The 23,885-nt window shown below is 43.3% G+C and overlaps 1 protein-coding gene across 4 annotated transcripts in view; it reads left to right on the top strand.

Moving 5' to 3' along the window:
• The window catches only part of LOC140196181 (mediator of RNA polymerase II transcription subunit 12-like protein), a 720,072-nt gene that overhangs the window by 546,752 nt on the left and 149,435 nt on the right, over positions 1–23,885 (top strand). For all 4 annotated transcript variants that reach the window (XM_072254957.1, XM_072254955.1, XM_072254956.1 and 1 more), the window contains exons 25-27: positions 5,784–5,885; positions 16,646–16,759; positions 19,347–19,564. In XM_072254957.1, coding sequence (XP_072111058.1) covers positions 5,784–5,885; positions 16,646–16,759; positions 19,347–19,564 — 434 coding nt within the window. The remainder of the gene's footprint in view (positions 1–5,783; positions 5,886–16,645; positions 16,760–19,346; positions 19,565–23,885) is intronic.

Below are 23,885 nucleotides of genomic sequence, written 5' to 3'. Positions count from 1 at the left end.
CCACCTTTAATGCCAAAAATACCCTTTCTAAGATAAGGGGCCCAAAGCTGTTCAGAATATTCCATTGCCCTCCACATAGACTGGCTGACCCACTGAGTTCCTACTGCAGTGTATTTTCTGTGCCAGATTCCAGTATCTGGTGTCCCTATATTAATTCCTCTTTTGCTCATTGTGTTTGGCGTCCCTGCATCCCATTCTCTTTCTTCCTCTACATTCTAATCCTGCTAAGACATCTGCAGGCAGGGTCAATCTCCTGACCTATATTGGTGAGATAGAACATCCCAAGCCGCTTCCCTTTCATGGTCTGGTCTATTTTCCTTAATTCACACAGTGGTGGCATTAAAAATAAGCCCAACGTACACGCAGTGTCCACTTTATTAGGTACCTCATATACCTAATAAAGAGGCCACTGAATGTGTGTTTCTGGGCTTCTGCTGCTTCAAGATTTCATGCGTTGTGTGTTCAGAGATGCCCTTCTGCACACCACTGGTGTAATGCAATGTTATCTGAGTTACTGTCTCCTTCTTGTCAGCTTGAACCAGTCTGTCCATTCTTCTCTGACCTCTCTCATTAACAAGATGTTTTCACCCACAGAACTGCTGCTCACTGGATTTCTTTTTCTTTTTCACACTATTTTCTAGAAACTGTTGTGTGTGAAAATCCCAAGAAAGCAGCATTTTCTGGGCTATTCAAACCACCCTGTCTGGCACCAGCTATCATTCCATGGTCAAAGTCACTGAGATCACATTTCTTCCCCATTGAGATGTTTGTTCGAACCACAACTGAACCTCCTGACCATGTCAACATGCTTTGATGTATTGAGTTGCTGCCACATGATTGGCTGATTAGATGTTTGCATTAATGGGCAGGTGTACCTAATAAAGTGGGCACTGAGTGTATATTGCTTATTTCTAATTGACCTTAAACCAGGTGACCATCTCAAAAATTGAATGACAGTCAACCACGTTAGCGAATATTTGATCTGGGGGTGGGGGGGGATAGGGATGGTTTGGCTTCTTCCCTAAACAGTGTTGATGAAATTAATACATTTTCATTTAGATAATGCCTTCGATTGACTGAGGTTAATAGTCACAGAACACTACAGCACAGAAATAGGTCCTTCGGTCCATCTAGTCCATGCCAGCCTGGTCCCATCTACCTGCACCTGGACCATAACCCTCAAGCCCTCTCTCATCCATACTATGATAAACTCCTTGGTGTTACAGAGGGATCTTGCAGCTTAAGTCTATGACACCCTGAAAGTGGCTGCATAATTTGACAGGTGGTTAAGAAATTGTAGAACATATAGAACATAGAACAGTGCAGCACAGTACAGGTCCTTAGGCCCACAATGTTGTGCTGACCCTTAAACCCTGCCTCCCATATAACCCCCCACCTTAAATTCCTCCATATACCTATTCAGTAGTCTCTTAAACTTCACTAGTGTATCTGCCTCCACCACTGACTCAGGCAGTGCATTCCACGCACCAACCACTCTCTGAGTAAAAAACCTTCCTCTAATATCCCCCTTGAACTTCCCACCCCTTACCTTAAAGCCATATCCTCTTGTATTGAGCAGTGGTGCCCTGGGGAAGAGGCGCTGGCTGTCCACTCTATCTATTCCTCTTATTATCTTGTACACCTCTATCATGTCTCCTCTCATCCTCCTTCTCTCCAAAGAGTAAAGCCCTAGCTCCCTTAATCTCTGATCATAATGCATACTCTCTAAACCAGGCAGCATCCTGGTAAATCTCCTCTGTACCCTTTCCAATGCTTCCACATCCTTCCTATAGTGAGGCGACCAGAACTGGACACAGCACTCCAAGTGTAGCCTAACCAGAGTTTTATAGAGCTGCATCATTACCCCGCGACTCTTAAACTCTATCCCTCGACTTATGAAAGCTAACACTCTATAAGCTTTCCTAACTACCCTATCAATTGTACAGCATGCCTGCTTTTATTAGTCAAGGCATTGAGTATAAGGTTTGGGAATTTATGTTGTATTCAGTGATTTGCAACAGTTAAAACATTATACACTCAGTGGCCACTTTATTAGGTACACCCTGTACACCTGCTCGTTAATGTAAATATCTAATCAGCCAACCATGTGGCAGCATCTCTGCATAAGAGCATGTAGACGTGGTTAAGAGGCTCCATTGTTGTTCTGACCAAACATCAGAATGGAGAAGAAATGTGAACTAGGTGACTTCCCTCGCGGAATGAGTATTGGTGCCTGACGGGTGGTTTCAATATCTCAGGACTGCTGATCTCCTGGAATTGTCGTGCACAGCAGTCTAGAGTTTACAGAGAAAGATACAAAGAGCAAATAAAACATCCAGTGAGTGGCAGTTCTGTGAGAGAAAAGACCTTGTTAATGAGAGAGGTCAGAAGAAATGGTCAGACTGGTTCAAGCTGACAGGAAAGCAACAGTAACTCAACCACACATTACAACAGTGGTGTGCAGAAGAGCATCTCTGAATGCACAACACGTCAAACCTTGAAGTGGATGGGCTACAGCAGCAGAAGACCACGAGCATACACTCAGTGGCCACTTTATTAGATACTGGTACAGTAGGTACCTAATAAAATGTCCACCTGCTGTATAACTCTGATACGGCCACACCTGGGGGATTACATTCATTTCTGATTGCCCCGTTACAGGCAGGATGCTGAAATTATGGAGGCTTTGGAGAAGCTGCAGAAGAGGTTCACCTGGATGCTGCCTGGTTTAGAAGGCATGTGACATAAGGGCGTATTGGACAAACTTGGGGTGTTTTCTCCGCAGCTGTAGATGATGAAGGGAAGACCTGATAGAAGCTTATAAAATTATGACAGGCGTAGACAGAGTAGAAAGATGGAATCTTTCTCCCAGGGCCAAAATGTCCAATACCAGAGTTACCTTAAGTTGAAAATTTCAGGTTCAAGTTCAATTTATTGTCATTCAACCATACACATGTGTTGCCAAATGAAACAATGTTCCTTTGGACCAAAGTGCACAACACAGTGCATATAACTCACACACAACACTTAAAGTAACACTACTTCATGCAGCAAGGCAATGAAGGCAGTCCATTTACTGTACTAGGTATCTGCACTGATTTTGTTCAGTTACAGTCAATTAAAAGAACACAGCAGCATACGCTGGATGAATTCCTCTGTTGATAACTATTAGGAACTAATACACAGCTTTACAGTACTGTAGTAGTATTGGTAGTGTTCTAACTTGTTATGTATTTCATTTAAATAACATTTTGTGACTCACTTAAATGGTAGTTTGCCTTTTTTATAGCTTTTTAACAACTGTATTTCCATGAAACCTTGGCTAATTGGGGCAGCTTCTTAATTGGGCAAAAATGTACTTGTCCCAATGTGTCCCAATTAACCAGATTCCAGTGTACTTGGAAATACTTCTGTGAATATCTTAAAACAAACTGAAAAATACTTTCTGTGCATCGAGACAACATTCCTAGTTACCGTATGAAATGCTCAAAAAAAAGCGACTAATGTTCTGAGTGTTGAAAATCATTGAATGCAGCCTCAAAGGAACTATATCGAATACATCCAAGTTTCTTTCATACAGGATTCCAGAGAGTTGATACATATTGTGTCATCAGTTTAAACTTGGTATAGATCTAATCCCCAAAGCAAATTTTATACATTTCCTAGTCACAATAGCGTGTAACTTCGAAGGGAATCTGCAGTTATCTCCCAGGAATGGCAGCAGAAAAAAGAAGGTTCCCATTATTGCGCAGAACTGAAAGTTTATTTAAAGAATCAGCACAATACAGGCCATTTCAGCCCAACGAGCCTCTGCTGCCAATTATACCCAGTTAATCATTTAACTGTATGCCTTTAGGATGTGGGAGGAAACAGGAAAAACTAAAGGTCACGGGGAAAATATACAAATGCCTTACAACCAGGGGCGGGAATTGAACCTGGCTTGCTGGCACTCTAAGGCGTTACACTGACCCCTATGCTACCTTGTCGCCCATTAAGAGTTTTACTCCTAATACTCACCATTACAAAAAATAATCCAGATTGTTCCCTGTTCATAAAGTGAACATAACCCATGCTAGGTAGTGGAAGCACTAATGAGGAGATGGTTGAATACTGTAGTCAGGGAGATGGTAAGAACCATGCCAATGGAAATGCACATACAGTACTTCCCTGTGTATTAATGCATGATCACTGGTGGTGTTGTGAAGAGATTGAAAGAGTTTCTGAGAAACTACTGCATGTAGCAAACGCTTTGCAATGTTGCGCTCCGGGTGAGGAAAACTGAGCCCAATGAGAAAAAGTAAAATCTAGGAGGTGGGAGTCTTCCCTTCTCTTCACCTTCCCATCATCTCCCTCTGGTGTCCTTCTTCCCTTCCTTGCTCTCATGGTCCACTGTCCTCTCCTATAAGATTCTTTCTTCTTCAGCCCTTTACCTCTACCACCTATTCCTCCCAGTTTTTTACTTCATCCCCTCTTCCTGCCCCACCTGCCTTCCTCCCTCACTTGGTCTCACCTATCACCTGCCAGCTTGTAGTCCTCCTCTCCCCACACTTTCTTATCCTCGCTTCTTCCCCCTTCCTTTTCAGTCCTCATGATGAAGGGTTTCCACTTCAAATGTCGACTGTTCATTCACCTGCTTAGATGCTGTCTGACTTGCTGAGCTCCCAAACTTCCTAATGCGTTACTCTAGTTGTATCCTTGGGATCAGACAGAACAGCTGGAGTTTGTGTACAGTGACAGACTTGGCTCTGAAAACACCTTGAGGCTTGCCAGGCAGAACATTTCTCCAAGATCATTGATTATTATTTGAATAAAAGGAAAATACACACCAAGGAGTTATTGAGGGAGGAAAGTTGAGAGAATTACAAAGCACAAGAAAATCTACGGATGCTGGAGATCCAAAGCAACAAGTTGAGAGAGTTGCCTTAATCCAGACCATTGATCCAGAGACATAATGGGGAGTCTCACCATGGTAACTGGTGATCGTAAACAAAGAGATTCTGCAGATGCTGGAAATCCAGATTAACACGGAGTCCTGATGAAGGGTCCTGGTCTGAAGTGTCAACTGTTTATGGCCTCCTGACCTGATTTCCTCCAGCATTTTGTGTGTATTACTGTGGCAACTGAGGAATTTATATTCCAATAAACAAATCTGAAAATTAAAATTAGCCTGGATTGGCAACGATCAAGTGAGCAGGTTTATTATATATACATATAAAAGGTAATTTCTGTTTTATCAGGTAAAGAAATATACCAGCTATCCCTGACCTGGTTTAAATGGGGCTTCAATCTCAGCAATGTGTTTGACTACCCTGTCAGTTCAGGGACGATGGATAAAAAACACAGACATTGCCAGTGATATTCATAATAAATGAAAACATGAAAGAGCCAACTGAAGTGTTGGAAGGGACATGTCGAGCCCATTTAATTCCATAATCAAAGGCTGACATTGCTAACAAACCAGAGAGATTGGCCCCACGACCTATGACCACTCTGTAGCAGAGTTAACCTCTGGACAATTCTTTCACTTAATTGGTCAAAGTGCAGAGAAGATGAAGATATTTTAATAGAATTGAGTCTTTTTAAAATGCTACCCAGCAGAAACATTGATGGGGCAGATTTTCTTTGACACGACAAAGAGACGTTCGAAGCCTACGAAACTTGCGGGAATATTTGTTCCCACTTTGGAGCGTCGTAGGAAATTGGCTGTTGTTTCTTTTTAAAGGTTAAAAGCAGATTGAGTCTCCATTTGGAATATTTATAACTGACAAGTCTGTTTCCTGCAGCATGCGGCGATCCGGATGCTGAAGCAGGCGCCAGGATGACGTGCAGACTTCTGCTGCACTTGTTCCGTACACCGCAAGTGAGCCCTTTCCCCCAGGCTAATGGTAAGCTTCTGGCTGGCATCCCTGTTCCCCTTTACAAGTTTTGTTATGATGAAAATGCTGTCTGCATGGACTGCTTCAACGTTCGAAGTAAATTCATTATTAAAGCACACGTATGTCACCATATACTACTCTGAAATTCATTTATTTAGCAAGCATTGGCTGCAAGTAGAAAGAAACATAATATAATCAATGAAAAACTCCACCAAAACAAAGGCAGACAAACAACCAACGTGCAAAAAAAAACAAGCTGTGAAAACTCAAACACAAAAACTCATAGTAATAAACAAGCAATAAATAATATTGAGAACATGCATTGTATACTGTTGTATATTTAGCTATATGTTCAATATGCACTTTATGACAACTTGACTGCCACATCTCACATGAGAGGCACATCACCGTCACATCGCCCCTCTATTTATTTGTTTGAGTTCTTTGAGGAGGTGACCAGGCATATAGATGGGGGTAATGTAGTAGATGTGATCTACATGGATTTTAGTAAGGCATTTGACAAGGTTCCACACGGTAGGCTTATTCAGAAAGTCAGTAGGATGGGATCCAGGGAAGTTTGGCCAGGTGGATTCAGAATTGGCTTGCCTGCAGAAAGCAGAGGGTTGTGATGGAGAGAGTACATTCAGTTTGGAGGATTGTGACTAGTGGTGCCCCACAAGGATCAGTCCTGGGACCTCTACTTTTCGTGATTTTTATTAATGACCTGGATGTGGGGGTAGAAGGGTGGGTTGGCAAGTTTGCATTCGACACAAAGGTTGGCAGTGTTATGGATACTGTAGAGGATTGTGGAAGATTGCAGAGAGACATTGATAGGATGCAGAAGTGGGCTGAGATGTGGCAGATGGAGTTCAACCCGGAGAAGTGTGAGGTGGTACACTTTGGAAGAACAAACTCCAAGGCAGAGTACAAGGTAAATGGCAAGATATTTGGAAGTGTGGAGGAGCAGAGGGATCTGGGGGTACATGTCCACAGATCTCTGAAAGTTACCTCACAGGTAGATAGGGTAGTTAAGAAAGCTTATGTGGTGTTAGCTTTCAAAAGTCGAGGGATAGAGTTTAAGAGTCGCGAGGTAATGATGCAGCTCTATAAAACTCTGGTTAGGCCACACTTGGAGTACTGTGTCCAGTTCTGGTCGCCTCGCTATAGGAAGGATGTGGAAGCATTGGAAAGGGTACAGTGGATTTTTACCAGGAAGCTGCCTGGTTTAGAAAGTATGGATTATGATCAGAGATTAAGGGAGCTAGGGCTTTACTCTTTGGAGGAGGAGGATGAGAGGAGGCGTGATAGAGGTATACAAGATATTAAGAGGAATAGATAGAGCGGACAGCCGGCGCCTCTTCCCCAGGGCAACACTGCTCAATACAAGGGGACATGGCTTTAAGGTAAGGGGTGGGAAGTTCAAGGGGGATATTAGTTTTTCACTCAGAGAGTGGTTGGTGCGTGGAATGCACTGCCTGAGTCAGTGGTGGAGGCAGATACGCTAGTGAAATTTAAGAGACTGCTAGGCAGGCATATGGAGGAATTTAAGGTGGGGGTTTATATTGGAGGCAGGGTTTAAGGGTCGGCACAACATTGTGGGCTGAAGGGCCTCTACTGTGCTGTACTATTCTATGTTCTATGTTTTGTATATCTGCAGATTTTTAAAAATTATTTGTTAGTATTATTGTGCTAATATTATTTTATGTGCTGCGTGTAATGTATGTGTAGGTTTACGCAATTAAGATGACGTGAGGCATCTTATGTGTAAGAAAAACCGTAATAACTCATTTATTGTACTTCAAAACCTGAACGCATATCGCAGTAACCGAACTTCACGTAATTGTGTCATCACATCAGAGCAGCCGCTTAAAGTGAACCCCAATTCAATGTTGGCAGTGGTGAATTATGTACATTTCCACCAATTACATTACCGTACATGCTGCAGTTTTCACCTTGGTCCTAGAGGAACGTTCTTTTATTTTGCTGTGTGCACGTGCACAGCTGAATGACGATAAACTTGAACTTGAAAGTGAGTGCATAGGTTGTGAAATCAGTTCAGCGCTGAGGTGAGTGGAGTTGTCCACACTGGTTCAGGAACCTGATGGTGTTGAAGGGTAACAGTTGTTCTAAACCTGGTGGTGTCCAGCCTAAGCTTCCTGTACTTCCTTCCCGACTCTAATTCCTACACCACTTGGGTGTGACCACATTACTGCTGCATGGTCTCCAGAATTAAATGACATGTGTGACCTTCCACCTGGTAGTTACAGTTCTGCATTTCATTGAATAGTTTTCAATTGATCTGAAAAGTTAGGTAGAACACAAGAAAAAAAGTAACCTGAATTTGCACTTCCCATTTTGGACAACTAGGAGAGGGAATAAACAAACAAAGATATTTCTGTTAAATGTGGGTATTATTTACTGTACTCTCTGCCCTTGTCCCTAAGTCAGAGGTTAGCTGATTACTCCTTCATTATCTATTATTAATTAATGGAACATTTGATGTCTCCCAGCCTGTTGTAGATGATGTTCAGAAGAATGAAGATAATAGGACCATAAGATAAAGGAGTAGAATTAAGCAATTGGCCCTTCGAGTCTTCTCCGCCATTCGATCATGGTTGACTTGTTATCCCTCTCAATCCCATTCTCGTGCTTTCTCCCATAACCTTTGACGCCCCGACTAATCACGAACTTATCAACTTCTGCTTTAAATGATTTGGCCTCCACAACTGCTTGTGGCAATGAATTCCATGGATTCGCTACTCTCTGTTCTAAATGGACACCGCTCTATTGTGAGGTTGTGACCTCTGGTCTTAGACTCCCAGCACTATAGGAAGCATCCTCTCCACATCCACTCTATCTTGGCCTTTCAATACTCAATAGGTTTTAGTGAGATCTCCCTCATTCTTCTAAACTCCGGCAAGTACAGGCTCAGAAGCATCATACACTCCTCATACGTTAACCTTTTCACTCCCAGAATCATTCTCGTGATTCTCCTCTAGACTCTCTCCAGTGCCAGCACATCTTTTAAGGAACCAATCTGCTCACAATACTACAAATGTGGTCCAGCCAATGCATCAGCATTGCTTTTATATCCTCTCAAAATGAATGCTAACATAGCATTTGCCTTCAGATTCAACCTGCAAATCTATATTTAGGGAATCCTGCACAAAAACTCCCTAGTCCCAAGTGGAAAATATTCTGTGCTTATGAAGGAGGGAAATCTGATTGAAACCTACAAGATACTGAAAGGCTAAGCTAAATTGGAGATAGTAGAAGAATCTAGGATCTGAAGTTACAGCCTCAGAATAAAAATATGGCTTAGGAGTCTGCAGAAGGACTTAGATTGGGAGAATAGGCTAAGAAATGGCAGATGGAATGTGGTGTAGGGAAGAGTATGGTCATGTACTTTGTAGAAGGAATAAAGGCATAAACTATTTCTAAGCAGGCAGAAAAGTCAAAAATCAGTGGTGCAGGATTCCCTAAAGATTAACTTGCAGGTTGAATCAGTAGTAAGAAATGCAAATGCTATGTTAGCATTAATCTCAAGATGGCTAGAATATAAGAGCATGGATGCAATACTGAGGCTGAGGTTAATGGTCAGATTGTACTTTCAAGTATTGTAAACAGTTTTGGGTACCTTTTCTAAGAAAGTATGTGCTGGCATTGGAGAGGGACCAGAAGAGATTCATGAGAATGGTTCCAGGAATGAAAGGGTTGAAGTATGTGGAGTGTTTGATGGCTCTGGGCCTGTACTCACTGGAGTTTAGAAGAATGAGTGGTATCTCATTGAAACCTATCAAATATTGAAAGGCCTAGATAGAGTTGATGTGGAGAGGGTGTTTACCATAGTGGGAGAGTCTATGACCAAAGAGCACAGCGTCAGAATAGAGGGAAATCCATTTAGTACAGAGATGAGGAGGAATTTCTTTAGCCAGAGGGGGAATCTGTGGAATTCATTGCCATAAATGGCTGTGGAGGCCAAGTCATTGAGGACATTTAAAGCAGAGGTTGATGGGTTATTGATCACTAAGGATGGTAAAGATTAAGGGGAGAAGGCAGGAGAATGAATCAGCCATAATGGATTGGTAGATCAGACTCGATTTACTGAATGCCCTAATTCTTCTGATCTTATGGTCTTAAACTGAGATGAAGAGACACTTCCTCAGGTAGAGACAAGATGAATTTGAAGCTTATTGGCACAGAGAGCTGTGCAGGCCAAGCCACTGGGCAAATTTAAGGCAGACATCAATAGGCTCTTGATTGGAAAGTGGGTTATGGGGAGAAGGTGAGAGAATGGTGTTGAATGGAGGCTCTGGATCATTCAGCAGGTTCTGAGATCAGATGCCCATGATTGGCGAGTCCTGGGATCGAAGCCCTGAAGCCAGCAAGCTGGGAGGTTGAAGTCCCCAGGTTGGCAAAGCAGAAGGCTGGAGGCTGTGTGTCTGTGTGTCCAGTGCCATAAAAGTCAGATGTCCTGGGTTGGCCTTTCTTAGGGTTGCTGGCCTGTCCATGTGTGTGCATTAGGGGTGGAGGAGAATGGGAAGGAGTTTGTTTTGCTGGTGCTGCTCGTTATGTGGTGGCTGTGTGTTGTCCTGCTGAACATGGTGGGCCTATGGGCAGGCTTTATTGGCGCTAGAATGTGTGCCGGCACTTGTGAGCTGCCCCTAGCACGTCATCAGAGTGTGGTGGTTGTTAACGCAAATGGCACATTTTGCTGTATGTTTTGATGTACATGTGATAAATAAACAAATAAATCTCAATTTAAATCTAAAAAAATGTCTCTGATGAACCTGCGGAGCAGACTCAATGGCTGAATATCCTCATACTGTTCCCGTACCTTCTGGTCCGATTGTCTAACGTGATGTGAGCATTACTATCAAGGCTAGCACTTCATGTTCATCCCTAATTGCTGGCTCGAAGTTGCTGGGTCACTGCCAACATGAGCCACTACAGGTGCTGCCAAAGAGCATTAGGAAAGGGAGTTCCAGGATTTCAACCCAGTCTTGAAGAAGTATATACCTCCAGCTTAAAATGAAGGGACAGCTGCAGGCTGTTATCACCTTTGTTGGCAACTGTGTAAGGATTGCATAAAGATTGTTTGAGCTCATTTAAGTTTTCCTCTCTCCAATGGTGCAGGGAGAATCATTCAGGTTTATTGTTCCTGATGTATGTCGCGAAATTTGTTGTTTTATGGCAGAAGTACAGTGCAAGACATAAAAAATTACCATAAGTTGCAGCAAGACATAATTAATGCAAAAGAGGAATGGTGAGGTAGTGTTCATGGGTTAAGACCATAAGATATAGGAGCAGAAGTAGGCCATTCGGCCCATCGAGTCTGCTCCACCATTCAATCATGGGCTGATCTAATTCTTCCAGTCATCCTCACTCCCTTGCCTTCTCCCCATACCCTTTGATGCCCTGGCTAATCAAGAACCTATCTATTTCTGCCTTAAATACACCCAATGACTTAGCCTCCACAGCGGCTTGTGGCAGCAAATTCCACAGATTTACCACCCTCTGACTAAAGTAATTTCTCTGCTTCTGTGTTCTAAATGGACGTCCTTAAATTCTGAAGTCATGCCTCTTATCCTAGACTCCCCTACCATGGGAACTAAGTTTGCCATATCTAATCTGTTCAGGCCTTTTAACATTCGGAATGCTTCTATGAGATTCCCCCTCATTCTCCTGAACTCCAGGGAACACAGTCCAAGAGCTGCCAGACGTTCCTCATACAGTAACCCTTTCATTCCTGGAATCATTTTCGTGAATCTTCTCTGAAACCTCTCCAATGTCAGTATATCTTTTCTAAAATAAGGAGCCCAAAACTGCATGCAATACTCCAAGTGTGGTCTCATGAATGCCTTATAGATCCTCAACATAACATCCTTGCTCTCATATTCTATACCTCTAGAAATGAATGCCAACATTGCGTTCATCTTCTTCACTACCGACTCAACCTGGAGGTTAACCTTTAGGGTATCCTGCACATCTCTGCATTTTCTCTCCCCATCTAAATAATAGTGTGCCCGTTTACTTCCTCCACCAATGTGCATGACCATACACTTTTCAATATTGTATTTCATTTGCCACTTCTTTGCCCATTCCCCTAAACTATCAAAGTCTCTGTGCAGGCTCTCTGTTTCCTCAACACTACTCACTCCTCCACCTATCTTTGTACCATCGGCAAATTTAGCCACAAATCCATTAATCCCATACTCCAATCATTGACATACGCCGTTCAGGAATCTGACGGTGGAGGGGGAGAAGCTGTTCCTAAAATGTTGAGTGTGCATCCTCAGACTCCCATATCTCTTCTCTGATGGTAGTAATCAGAAAAGGGCTTGTCCCAGATGATTGAGGGTCGTTAATGATGGATGCAACCTACTTGAAGATGTCCTAGAGGGTGGGCAGACTCCATGATGGAGTATTCTGAGTCTACAGCCCTCTGTAGCCTTTTTGATCCTGTGCATTAAAACACTGGATCAGTACAGGTATGATCAGTAATCAATCTCAAGGATGAAGGATTGACCTGAAAGCGGGTTTTATGAAAACTGTCATAGTACAGCATTTGGCTGGAATTGGCATTTTGCTGTTTTAACAGTACTTTCCAAAATTAATATATATTGCCTTGGTCATCAGAACCCGATGTTTGAATGACGATTTAAGTGCCGAGCCAAATTGCAAAGGCTGGATACAGGCTGAATCGAGGTAGTGGGGTTCAGAGCCCAGAGCTTATTGAACCAACAGTACCCAATGTTTGGACAACAATTTAAGCGCCAGGCCGGATTGAAAAGGTCGGCGCGTCGGGGCGGGAGGTGAAGTAAAGTCTGGTTCAGCTTGCTTCTCCGTGAGGTTTACTCAGTTCCGTGCTGAACAAAGGGCCTGTGGACAGACTCTCTTTATGGACTTCGGTTCAGAACACTATTTGCTTGCGTTTATTGTTTGGATGATTTGTTTATTTTTCTGCACATTGGGTGTTTGACGGTCATTTTTTAATGAGTTCTTCTGGGTTTCTTTGTGGCTGCCTGTTAGGAGATGATTCTCAAGGCTGTATCATGTATACATACTTTAATAATAAATGCACTTTGAACTTAAAATATTATTGCACAACACACTTATCCTAAAATTGGCTGCATTTAGAGTGAAACGTGATAACAATTAATTTGCTGACAATGTGATCCAATGCCTGACTCTTGCCTGTTGATGCAATCTCTACCCAATTTCACATACGGGATAACATCATTCCCCAAGTGCCACATGTTTCAGAAAACAGTTTTTCAGGCCTTCTGTGAAGGATAAATCTGGCCAAAGATCTTCGAAGCTGGTTTCCAGCCGTTGATCATGATGAACCCATCTAAGAAGAATGTAATGTGCGAGCAAGACATCTGGGAGTTGTTGGGGAAGGTACCAAACACCACAGAACTTTTTAGTCCTCAAATGATCCAGCTTTAAGCTGCCACTTATAAAAGTACAAAAGGTAAAACACATTTTCCTCTCTGTACAGATTGTAAGTCCAAAGACATTTGCAGAGGCAGCCTCCAGTTATCATAAGAGCATAAGGCATTGGAGGAAAATGCTGATTTATTTTCCCTCACACCCCTATTTTCTTGCCTTCTCCCCATGACCTCTAGAATACGGGACAGTCACACATTACAGCTGAAATGTGCCTTTATGGAATTCAATTATCTCTACCCAAACATTTGAAATACTCTTAAATCACCATGAAAAATATTTTTTTCAAATTGTTTTTCTTAACAATGACCCAGCTTAATGTTACAGAACTTCAGAATACGGCTCATCTTCTAGTAGTAAAACCCACCCCCTGTAACAAGAGGGTCCCCTGCAGAGACATAGAGTCATGGAGTCAAAGAACACTACAGCACAGGAACAGGCCCTTCAGCCTGTCTAGTCTGTGCTGAACTATTAATCTGCCTAGTCCCATTGACTCGCACCCAGACCATAGCCCTCCATAATCCTCATCCATCTACCTATACACATTTTTCTTGTGTTGAAATCGAACCCATATCCACCACTTGCACTGGTTCCGCACTCTCAGCACCTTCTGAGTGAAGATGTTCCCCCTCATGTTCTCCTTAAACATTTAACTGTTTACCCTTAACCCATGGCCTCTAGTTGTAGTCTCACTCAGCCTCAGTGGGAAAAGCCTGCTTGTATTTACCCTATCTTTACCCCTCATAGGTTTGTATACCTTTTTTAAACCACAAATTTTCTGATCCAGTTTACCACGATATCATCCAGATCATTGATATAGATGACAAACAACAATGGACCCAGCAACAATTTCTGTGAGGCACCACCAGTCACAGGCCTCCAGTCAGAGAGGCAACCATCTCCAACCACTCATTGGCTTCTCCTGCTAAGCCAATGTCTAATCCAATTTACTACCTCATCTCAATTGCCAAACAACTGAATCTTCTTGACCAACCTCCCATGCAGGACCTTATCAAAGGCCTTGCTAAAGTCCATATCAACAACATCCACTGCCTTGGCTTTGGTAACTCCCTAGAAAACCTCTGTAAGATTGGTTGGACACAACTTACCACACACAAAGCCATGTTGACTATCCCTAATCAGTCCCCATCTATCTAAGTACTACATACCCAGTCCCCTAGGATGCCTTCCAATAACTTCCTCACTAGTGATATCAGACTCACTGGTCAATAATTTCCTGGCTTATTCTTAGAGCTTTTATTAAACATTAGCCATCCTCCATCCTCTGACACTTTAACCATGACTGAGGATGTTTTAGGTATCTGCACTAGCATCCTATAGGGTCCAAGGGAACACTTTGTAAGGCCCTGGGGATTTATCCACCCTGATTTGCCTCAAGGCAGCAAACACCTCCTCCTCTGTAATCTGTGGAGGGTCTATCACCTCGCTGCTGTATTTGCTCACATCTACAGATTCTATGTCCGTCTCCCCCAAAAAATCCATTGAAATCTCCCCAATCTCTTTTTGCTGATGATACAAAGACTGGAGGTGTAGTAGACAGTGAGGAAGGTTTTCAGAGCCTGCAGAGGGACTTGGACCAGCTGGAAAAATGGGCTGAAAAATGGCAGATGGAGCTTAATACTGACAAGTGTGAGGTATTGCACGTTGGAAGGACAAACCAACGTAGAACATACAGGGTTAATGGTAAGGCACTGAGGAGTGCAGTGGAACAGAGGGATCTGGGAATACAGATACAAAACTCCCTAAAAGTATCATCACAGGTAGATAGGGTCGTAAAGAGAGCTTTTGGTACATTGGCCTTTATTAATCGAAGTATTGAGTATAAGAGCTGGAATGTTATGATGAGGTTGTATAAGGCATTGGTGAGGCCGAATCTGGAGTATTGTGTTCAGTTTTGGTCACCAAATTACAGGAAGGATATTAATAAGGTTGAAAGAGTGCAGAGAAGGTTTACAAGGATGTTGCCGGGACTTGAGAAACTCAGTTACAGAGAAAGGTTGAATAGGTTAGGACTTTATTCCCTGGAGTGTAGAAGAATGAGGGGAGATTTGATAGAGGTATATAAAATTATGATGGGTATAAATAGAGTGAATGCAAGCAGGCTTTTTCCACTGAGGCAAGGGGAGAAAAAAACCAGAGGACATGGGTTAAGGGTGAGGGGGGAAAAGTTTAAAGGGAACATTAGGAGGGGCTTCTTCACACAGAGAGTGGCGGGAGTATGGAATGAGCTGCCAGACGAGGTGGTAAATGCGGGTTCTTTTTTAACATTTAAGAATAAATGGGACAGATACATGGATGGGAGGTGTATGGAGGGATATGGTCCGTGTACAGGTCAGTGGGACTAGGCAGAAAATGGTTCGGCACAGCCAAGAAGGGCCAAAGGGCCTGTTTCTGTGCTGTAGTTTCTATGGTTCTTTGGCTCTATGGCTCCATGCATATATTACCACTCTGATCTTCCAGAGGATCAGTTTTGTCCCTTGCTATCCTTATGCTCTTAATATTTCTGTAGCAGCCCTTTGGATTCTCCTTCACCTTGTCTGCTAGTGCAACTTCATGTCTTCTCTTAACATTCCTGATTTCCTTCTTAAATATTCTCTTACATTTCTTATTCTCTTCAAATGCCTCATTTGTTCCTTCCTGTCGATAGCTGCTGTGCACCTTTTTCTTAAGCAGGGCCTCAATACCTCTTGAAAAGCAAGGTTCTATAAACCTGTTATCTTTACCTCTTATTCTAACAGGAACATGCAAACTCTGTATTCTAAACATTTTACTTTTGAAGGCCTCCAATTTATCAAGTATAACTTTGCCAGAAAATAACCTGTCCCACTCCACATTTGCTGGATCCTTTCTGATACCATCAAATTTGGTCTTTTTTCCAATTTAGAATCTCAACTTGAGGACTAGACCCATCCTTTCGATAATCACCTTGAAACTATTGGCATTATGATCAGTGGATGCAAAGTGTCCCCCAACAGAAACTTCTGTCATCTGCCCTGTCTCATTCCCTAATAAGAAATCTAGTATCACTCTAGCTGGGGCTTCTGTGTACTGATTAAGGAAACTTTCTGAACACATTTGACAAACTCCATCCCATCCAGCCCTTTTACAGTATGGGAGTCCCAGTCAATATGTGAAAAGTTTAAAAAATCACCTAATATCACAGCCTTATGTTTCTTGCAACAGCCTGCAACCTCTCTTCAAATTTGCTCCTCTAAATCCGGCAAAATTTACAGCAAATATGTTGGTGTAATTTTAATATTGCTGCAGTTCTGGCAATAAATGTCTTTGTTCTGCAGGTAAATCCACCCCTGGAATCCGCTCATCCTGCGACCGGCACCTTTTAGCTGCAGCACACAACAGTATAGAAGTGGGAGCTGTGTTTGCAGTTCTAAAAGCTATTCTGATGTTGGGTAAGATACTTTCACTGGAAGACATTTCACAGCTTGTAGAAGATAGATAGAGTCATAAAAAGATGTTTCATCAAAATGGCCTTCATAAATCTAAGTATTGAGTATGGAAGTTGAGATGTTATGTTAGAGTTGTCTAAGACCTTGGTGAGGCCTAATTTGGAGAATTGTGTGCACTTCTGGTCACCTGCCTACAGGAAAGTATCAATGAGATTCAAAGAGAGTGGAGAAATCTTACAAGGAGGTTGCAGGGACTTGAGGAACTGAGTTATTGGGAAACGTTAAATAGATTAGGACTTTATTCCCTAGAGCATAGGACAATGAGTGGAGATTTGATAGAGGTATACAAAATTATGAGAGGTATAGATGTGGTAGATGCAAGTAGGCATTTTCCACAGAGTTTGTGTGAGACCAGAGTAGAGGTCATGGGTTAAGGGTGAAATACTTAAGGGGAACGTGAGGGGTAACTTCTTTGCTTCGAGGAGAATGAGCAGAAGTGAAGGATGCAGGTTCGATTTCAACAGTGAAGAGAAATTTGGATCAGTACATTGATGGGTGGGGTATGCTCCCAGTGTATGTTGATGGGACTAGGCTGAATAATTGTTCAGCATGGACTAGATGGACCAAAGGGCGCATTTCTGTGCGGCAGTACCTTATGACTATGAAATTTGAAAAGGTACAAAGAAAGTTCCGGTCAATTACAGCTAATTTTCTTGCCAGTGATGTAGTTGGTAGAGCTGCTGCTGAGCAGCTGCAGTGACTTGGGTTCGATCCTGGCCTCCGGTGTCAACTGTATAGGCTTGTTGCTGTGGGTTTATTCTAACTGCTCCTATGTCCTAGACGTATCTGAGTTGGTGGGGTATTTGGCTGCTCTAAGTTATTCCTAGAGCGTAGCTGAATAAAATCACATTTAATTTCGAGGTACGGCACAGTAACGGACGCTTCTGGCCCAACGGCGCTGCACCTCCTATTTGTACCCATGTGCCCTATTAACTGACTAACCGGGATGTCTTTGGAGTGTGGGACGAAACTGGAGCACCCTGAGGAAACCCATGCAGTCACGGGGAGAACGTACCAACTCTCTGTAGACAATGGTGGGAATTGAACCCGGGTCGCTGGTAGTTGTAATTGCGTTATGCTAACCCAGTAGCGTAACAGGTGGTGTGAAGCTACTACAGCTCAGGGTGGTATAGTTTGCAGTTCAATTCCGGCATCCTCTGCAAAAAGTTTGTCTGTTCGTTCCATGAGCATGGGTTTCTTCCAGGTGCTGCAGTTTCCTCCCACAGTCCAAAGACATAACGATTTGTAGGTTAATTGGTCATTGTAAATTGTGCTAATAGACTGGAGTTGAATAGGTGGGTTGCTGGGTGATGTGGCTCATTGTGCTGGAAGGGCCTGTTCTGTGCTGTAGCTCTAAATAAAATAACTTAAAATAAAATGGGATTGTGTGTAGAATTGATGCTGGATGATCAGTGTGGACTCAACGTTCTGATTCTGTGGTTTATCTGTCCATGACTCTTACTTGGCGAAAAGCATGGAATTGAGGCAGGCCATTTCGGTTCTAATCCTCCTTTTGCCTGTCCGTTGGATGGGTTAGCTTTTAATACATTGCTTAAGACCATTGCTGAAGGAATCGAGAAAAATGTTTATTCTTGTTCGAAGTTACTGGCCATACGTAGTTGGAATGATGCATGATTGAATCTCGCAATCATTGTATTAGGTCCAGCGTTTCCCTCACATGGCAACATTTTGCCAATAGTCGTTAACTATAAACACAAGAGATTTTGCCGATGCTGGAAATACAGAATAACACATACAAAATGCTGGATGAACCAGCAGGTTGGAGGCTACCCAGAGGCAATATCCGTTGGAGGATGAAGTGTTGTAGAAGTCCATGGCAGGAAGGGGAGAGTGAGGCACCCTCAGGTGATGGACCAATCTCATTTTGGAGGAACAACACCTCACTTATTTAGTTAGTTAGTTAGTTAGTTAGTCAGTCTGTCTGGGTATCCTCCAACCAAATGGCACGAGCAATGATTTCCCTAACTTCTGGTATTTTTACCCCCTTCCCTTCCCTCTTCTTTCATTCCCAACTTTGGATCCCCTCTTACCTCTTATCTTTTCCTCACATGCCAATCACTTCCCTCTGGTGCCCCTTCTCCTTCCCTTTCTCCCATGGTCCACTCTTCTGTCCTATCAGATTCCTTCTTCTTCAGCACTTTACCTTTTCCACCTATCAGTTCCCAGCTTCTCACTTAACCTTCCCTTTCCCCAACCACTTATCTTCCCCCTCACCTAGCTTCCAGCTTATATTCCTTTCCCCTCCTCCCACCCTCTTATTCTGGCTTCTTCCCTCAGTCCTGATGAAGGGTCTCAGCCTGAACTGTCAGCTGGTTATTTCTTTTCATAGACACTGCCTGGTCTGCTGACTTCCTCCAGCATTTTGTATGTATTACATTGACTCCTCTTGCGGGCTTGTTTGAATGAGGTTTCAGTGACCTTGCTGGCTCAGAGGAGTTTACGGGTTAACATGCCTGAAGTTACAGTGTGTGATCTACACTACCAAAAATTGTTTTGTTTTTTTGTCCAGGCGATGCAGAATTGGGCAATAATAGTGTCAGCGCTTCCAACACTGATGACTTTGGTGTGAGTGGCTTTCTGGCCCCCATCAGCATCCACGATGACATCACTGACGACGAGGTTCTGAGCTCGGACAAAAACTCCAAGTCAATCCGGCGCACTGTTTCTATAGAAACAGCCAACCTGAGCGAGTACGCCAGGTTTGTGCTCAGGACCATCTGTCAGCAGGTAAGAATAAATGCAGATATAAACGAGAGAGGTTGTGATGCAAGTAACATCAGATTCCACCTGTGTGGAAAGAGAAAATGGTGTAATGTTTCTGGTCGATGGCCCTTCACTGGAACTGAGAAAAGTGAAAGATGCAAAGGAAGCAGGACAGAAGGAATGAATAGAGAGGAAAAAACTGAGTAATGGCTTGGAAAATGGGGTGACGTGGTAGTGTAGTGATTAGCATAACACTACTATGCCACCAGCGACCCAAGTTCAATTCCCGCTGCTGTCTGTAAGGAGTTTGTACCTTCTCCCCATGACTGCATCATTTTCCTCCACATGCTACAGTTTCCTCCCACATTCCAAAGATGTTCTGTTGTTAGGTGAATTGGTCACATGGGTGGCACAGGCTGTTGGGCTGAAAGAGCCTGCTATTATGCTGCATCTCTTGATCAATCAAAACGATAAAATGACAAAAGTGCTCAAGGAAAAAGGGTGGCTATGTATTGACAAAAGAGGTTTGTCTACAGAAAGTACTCTTGGGAGAACCTGCATTGGAGACGCTTTCGAGGAGGATCTCGATAATGTTCCTGGGAATGAATGGGTTAACGCAAGACTGTAAGACGTAGGAGCACAATTAGGCCATTCAGCCCATTGAGTCTGCTCCGCCATTCCATCATGGCTGATCCCAGATTCCACTCAACCCCGTACACCTGCCTTCTCGCATATCTTTTGATGCTTGACTGATCAGGAAACTGTCAATGGACTTCGCCTCCACTGCTGTCTGTAGCAGAGCATTCAATGGACTTACTACACCCTGGCTAAAAAAAATTCCTCCTTACCTCTGTTCTAAAAGGTTTCCCCTCAATTTTGAGGATGTGCGCTCTATGTCTGGATACCCCCACCATAGGAAACTTCTGTTCTCGACTCAGTGATGCTCACAGTGTCATAGCGACCAATCTCTAATTGCACCACAAGTTCATTCACTTTCTTCCAAATGTTATGCATATTTAAATACAGCACCTCCAGTCCTGCATTCTTTGCCCTTTTGAATTTTGCCGCTATGGTACAATTTAACTCTTTGCTCTGCTTGCATTTGTACCCAGTCATTGGCTTGTCTTTCCTTACATTCATGTTACATCCATCATCTACTTGTAAGTCTGCTGGCTCATCCTCAGCTCCATCATACTGGTTCCCATCCCTGTGCCATATTAGTTTAAACCACTCCCAACAGCCCTAGTAAACCTGCCCGCAAGAACATTGATCCCCCTGAGATTCAACTGCAACCTATCCCTTTTGTACAGGTCCCACCTGCTCCAGAAGAGTTCCAATTGTCCAGAAATCTGAATCCCTGCCCCCTACTCCAATTCTTCTGCCATGCATTTATCTGCCACCTCATTCTATTCCTGTCCTCACTATCGTGTGGCACAAGCAGCAGTCCCCAGATTACTACCCTTCAGGTCCTGCTTCTCAGCTTCCTTCCTAACTCCCTGCATCCTTTCTTCAGGACCTCCTCCCTTTTTCTACCTATGCCATTGGTACCAATATGTGCCACGATTTCTGACGGCTCACCCTCCCTTTTCAGGAGTGAGGTGCATTTTATGGCTCTGGGCCTGTACTCGCTGGAGTTTAAAAGAATGAGGAAGGATTTCATTGAAACCTAGAGAATATTGAAATACCTAGGTAGAGTGGATATAGAGAAGTCGTTTCCAATAGTGGGGGAGTCTAGGGTCGGGGGCATAGCCAGAGAAATCAAGGACATGTATTTAGAACAGAGATGAGGAAGAATTTCTCTGGCCAGAATGTGGTGAATTTGCGGATTTCATTGCCACTGATGGTTCTGGAAGCCGAGTAATTAGGTACATTTAAAATGGAGGTTCATAGGCTCTTGATTAGTAAGGGTATGGGGAGTAGGCAAGAGGATGGAGCTGAGAGGGAGAATAAATCCACTATGATGGAATGGTGGAGCAGACTCAATGGGCTGAATAGAAGAGGGGGTCGGGGTAGAAAGTGTATATTTTGCTGATGTTTTGTCTGCTTTGTCATATTTTGGCAGAACAATATGACATGCTGTGTTTTATTGCCGTGGAGGCATTGTGACACGTCCTGAGAACACCATCAGATTGTATTGGTTGTTAATGTAAACGATGCATTTTGCTGTATGTTTCAATGTACGTGATAAATAAATTAGGTGTGTAAGATGATAAGGGGCATTGGTCATGTGGATAGCCAGAGGCTTTTTCCCAGAACTGAAATGGCTAGCACGAGGGGGCATAGTTTTAAGGTACTTGAAAGTAGGTACTGAGGGGATGTCCGAGGTAAGTTTTTCACACAGTGAGTGGTGCGTGCATGGAATGGGCTGCCAGTGGCGGTGGTGGATGCAGATACAATAGGGTCTTTTAAGAGCCTCTTAGACAGGTACATGGAGCTTAGAAAAATAGAGGGCTATACGGTAGGGAAATTCTAGGCAATCTCGAGAATAAGTTACAGGGTCGGCACAACATTGTGGGCCGAAGGGCCTGTAATGTGCCTTCTATGTTCTAAGTCTAATCTTGACTCTTGAATCTAGACAGTTACAGAGAAAGTGCTGTTCAGGTAGACAGAAAAAGTGTAAGAGCCATGACAATGTAGATTGAGAGATCAAATGTACATCTCTAACACTAAGAGTTTGTTGGAAGAGTGGGGAAACACAAATGAATTAAAGATGCTGGAAATCTTAAAATATTTTAAGAGTCAGTTTTAATATCACTGACATATGTTGTGAAATTTAATGTTTAGTGACAGCAGTACAGTGCAATACATAAAAAATAATATGAATTCCTATCAGAAATATATATATAGAAATTGAATTAATTAAGCAGTACAAAATGTGTGCAGAAATAGCCTTCCTGAAACGTTTCAGACCAAAACTTCGACTGTACTTTTATCTGTAGATGCTGCCTGGCCTGCTGAGTTCCTCCAGCGTTTTGTGTGTGTTGCTCAGATTTCCAGCATCTGCAGATTCTCTCTTATTTTTTGTAAAATTGTGAGGTTGTGTTCATGGGTTGGTTGGTTCACTATCTATTCAGAAATCTGATGGCTGAGGGATAGAGGCTGTTCTTAAAATGTTGAGTGTGTGTCTTCAGGCTCCAGACCTCCTCCTTGACAGTATCAATGAGAAGAGAGAATAAGCAGGAAATGCTGGAAAAACAGCAGGGTGAGGCTGCATCTGTGAGCATTTGGGGTTTATGAGGAGAGAGGGGCTAAAATGGCCATTGTAGAAAGTGATACAGGTGCATGAGTAGTGGGTATTAGTGAAGATGAAAGGTCCACCACTCTCCATTGCACATCAATAACTCTGCCATGGAGAGAGTGAAGAGTGGTGTGCACATAATGGACGATCTAACTTGGATCCACAATATCTCGTTAAGCAAGAAGGCCAGAGTAATGTGCACACTTTCCGTGGAGACTGAGACGTCCAAGGCTCCCTGCCCCCATTCTACCAGCTCTCTAGAGCAGCACCATAGAGAATATCCTGTATGGCTGCATCATTGTGTGGTATGGAAGCTGCAAGGCATTGGACCTGCAGAGGATAGTAAAAACCACCAAGAGGATCACTGGGATCTCCCCCCCCCCACCCCCAATTTGTGACATTTACCTGCAGCGTTGTATACGAAGAGCCCGAAGCACTGTTCAGGGTCCCTACCACCCATCCCACAATCAGTTTGACTACTATCGTCAGGAAGGAGGTACAGGAGCATCAGGTCTAGGACTGCCAGACTGGGTAACAGCTTCTTCCCTTTGGCTGTGAGACTAACGAACACCCTGCTACCACTGAGGGCTCGTCACTAGGACAGCAAGCTGTTCACTGTTCACTGTACTGCCGACTGTTTACCTGTGTTGCATGCGACATGCACTTTGAATTGTAATTTATCAGTTTACTTGTGGTAATACTTTGTTTTACAGTACTGTGCCAAAGTTTTAGGCACATATATATAGCTAGTGTGCCCACGACTTTTGCACAGTACTGTATTTGTCAACGTGGAGCGAAAAGCAAGTCTGTAAATGTGGTGGGTCAAAGGTTGTTGGGAATGGTGCGGGTGGAGCACCGCAGCAGGGGCGTGGAACAGGCGGCAGAGAAGGAGCGCCAGGAACGGGGAGCGGTGGCACGAGTGTAGACACACCCTGCTGTGAGACGCCGGGCAAGATAATTTGATTCTACACAATTGGTTTATTGATAATTGCAGAATCTCTCTCTGGTGTTTCCTGCTCCGTCCTCTCTCTCTTCCCCCTTTCCCATTCATGACTCCCCATTCCCTGCCCCTTTCCCACTCTCAGTTCACAATAGGGACCCATATCA

The sequence above is a fragment of the Mobula birostris genome, chromosome 4 (genome assembly GCF_030028105.1).
Source record: "Mobula birostris isolate sMobBir1 chromosome 4, sMobBir1.hap1, whole genome shotgun sequence".
NCBI classification, from domain to species: Eukaryota; Metazoa; Chordata; class Chondrichthyes; order Myliobatiformes; family Myliobatidae; genus Mobula; species Mobula birostris.
The sequence above is the reverse complement of the archived record's forward strand: the minus strand, read 5'-3'. Positions and strand labels throughout refer to the sequence as shown.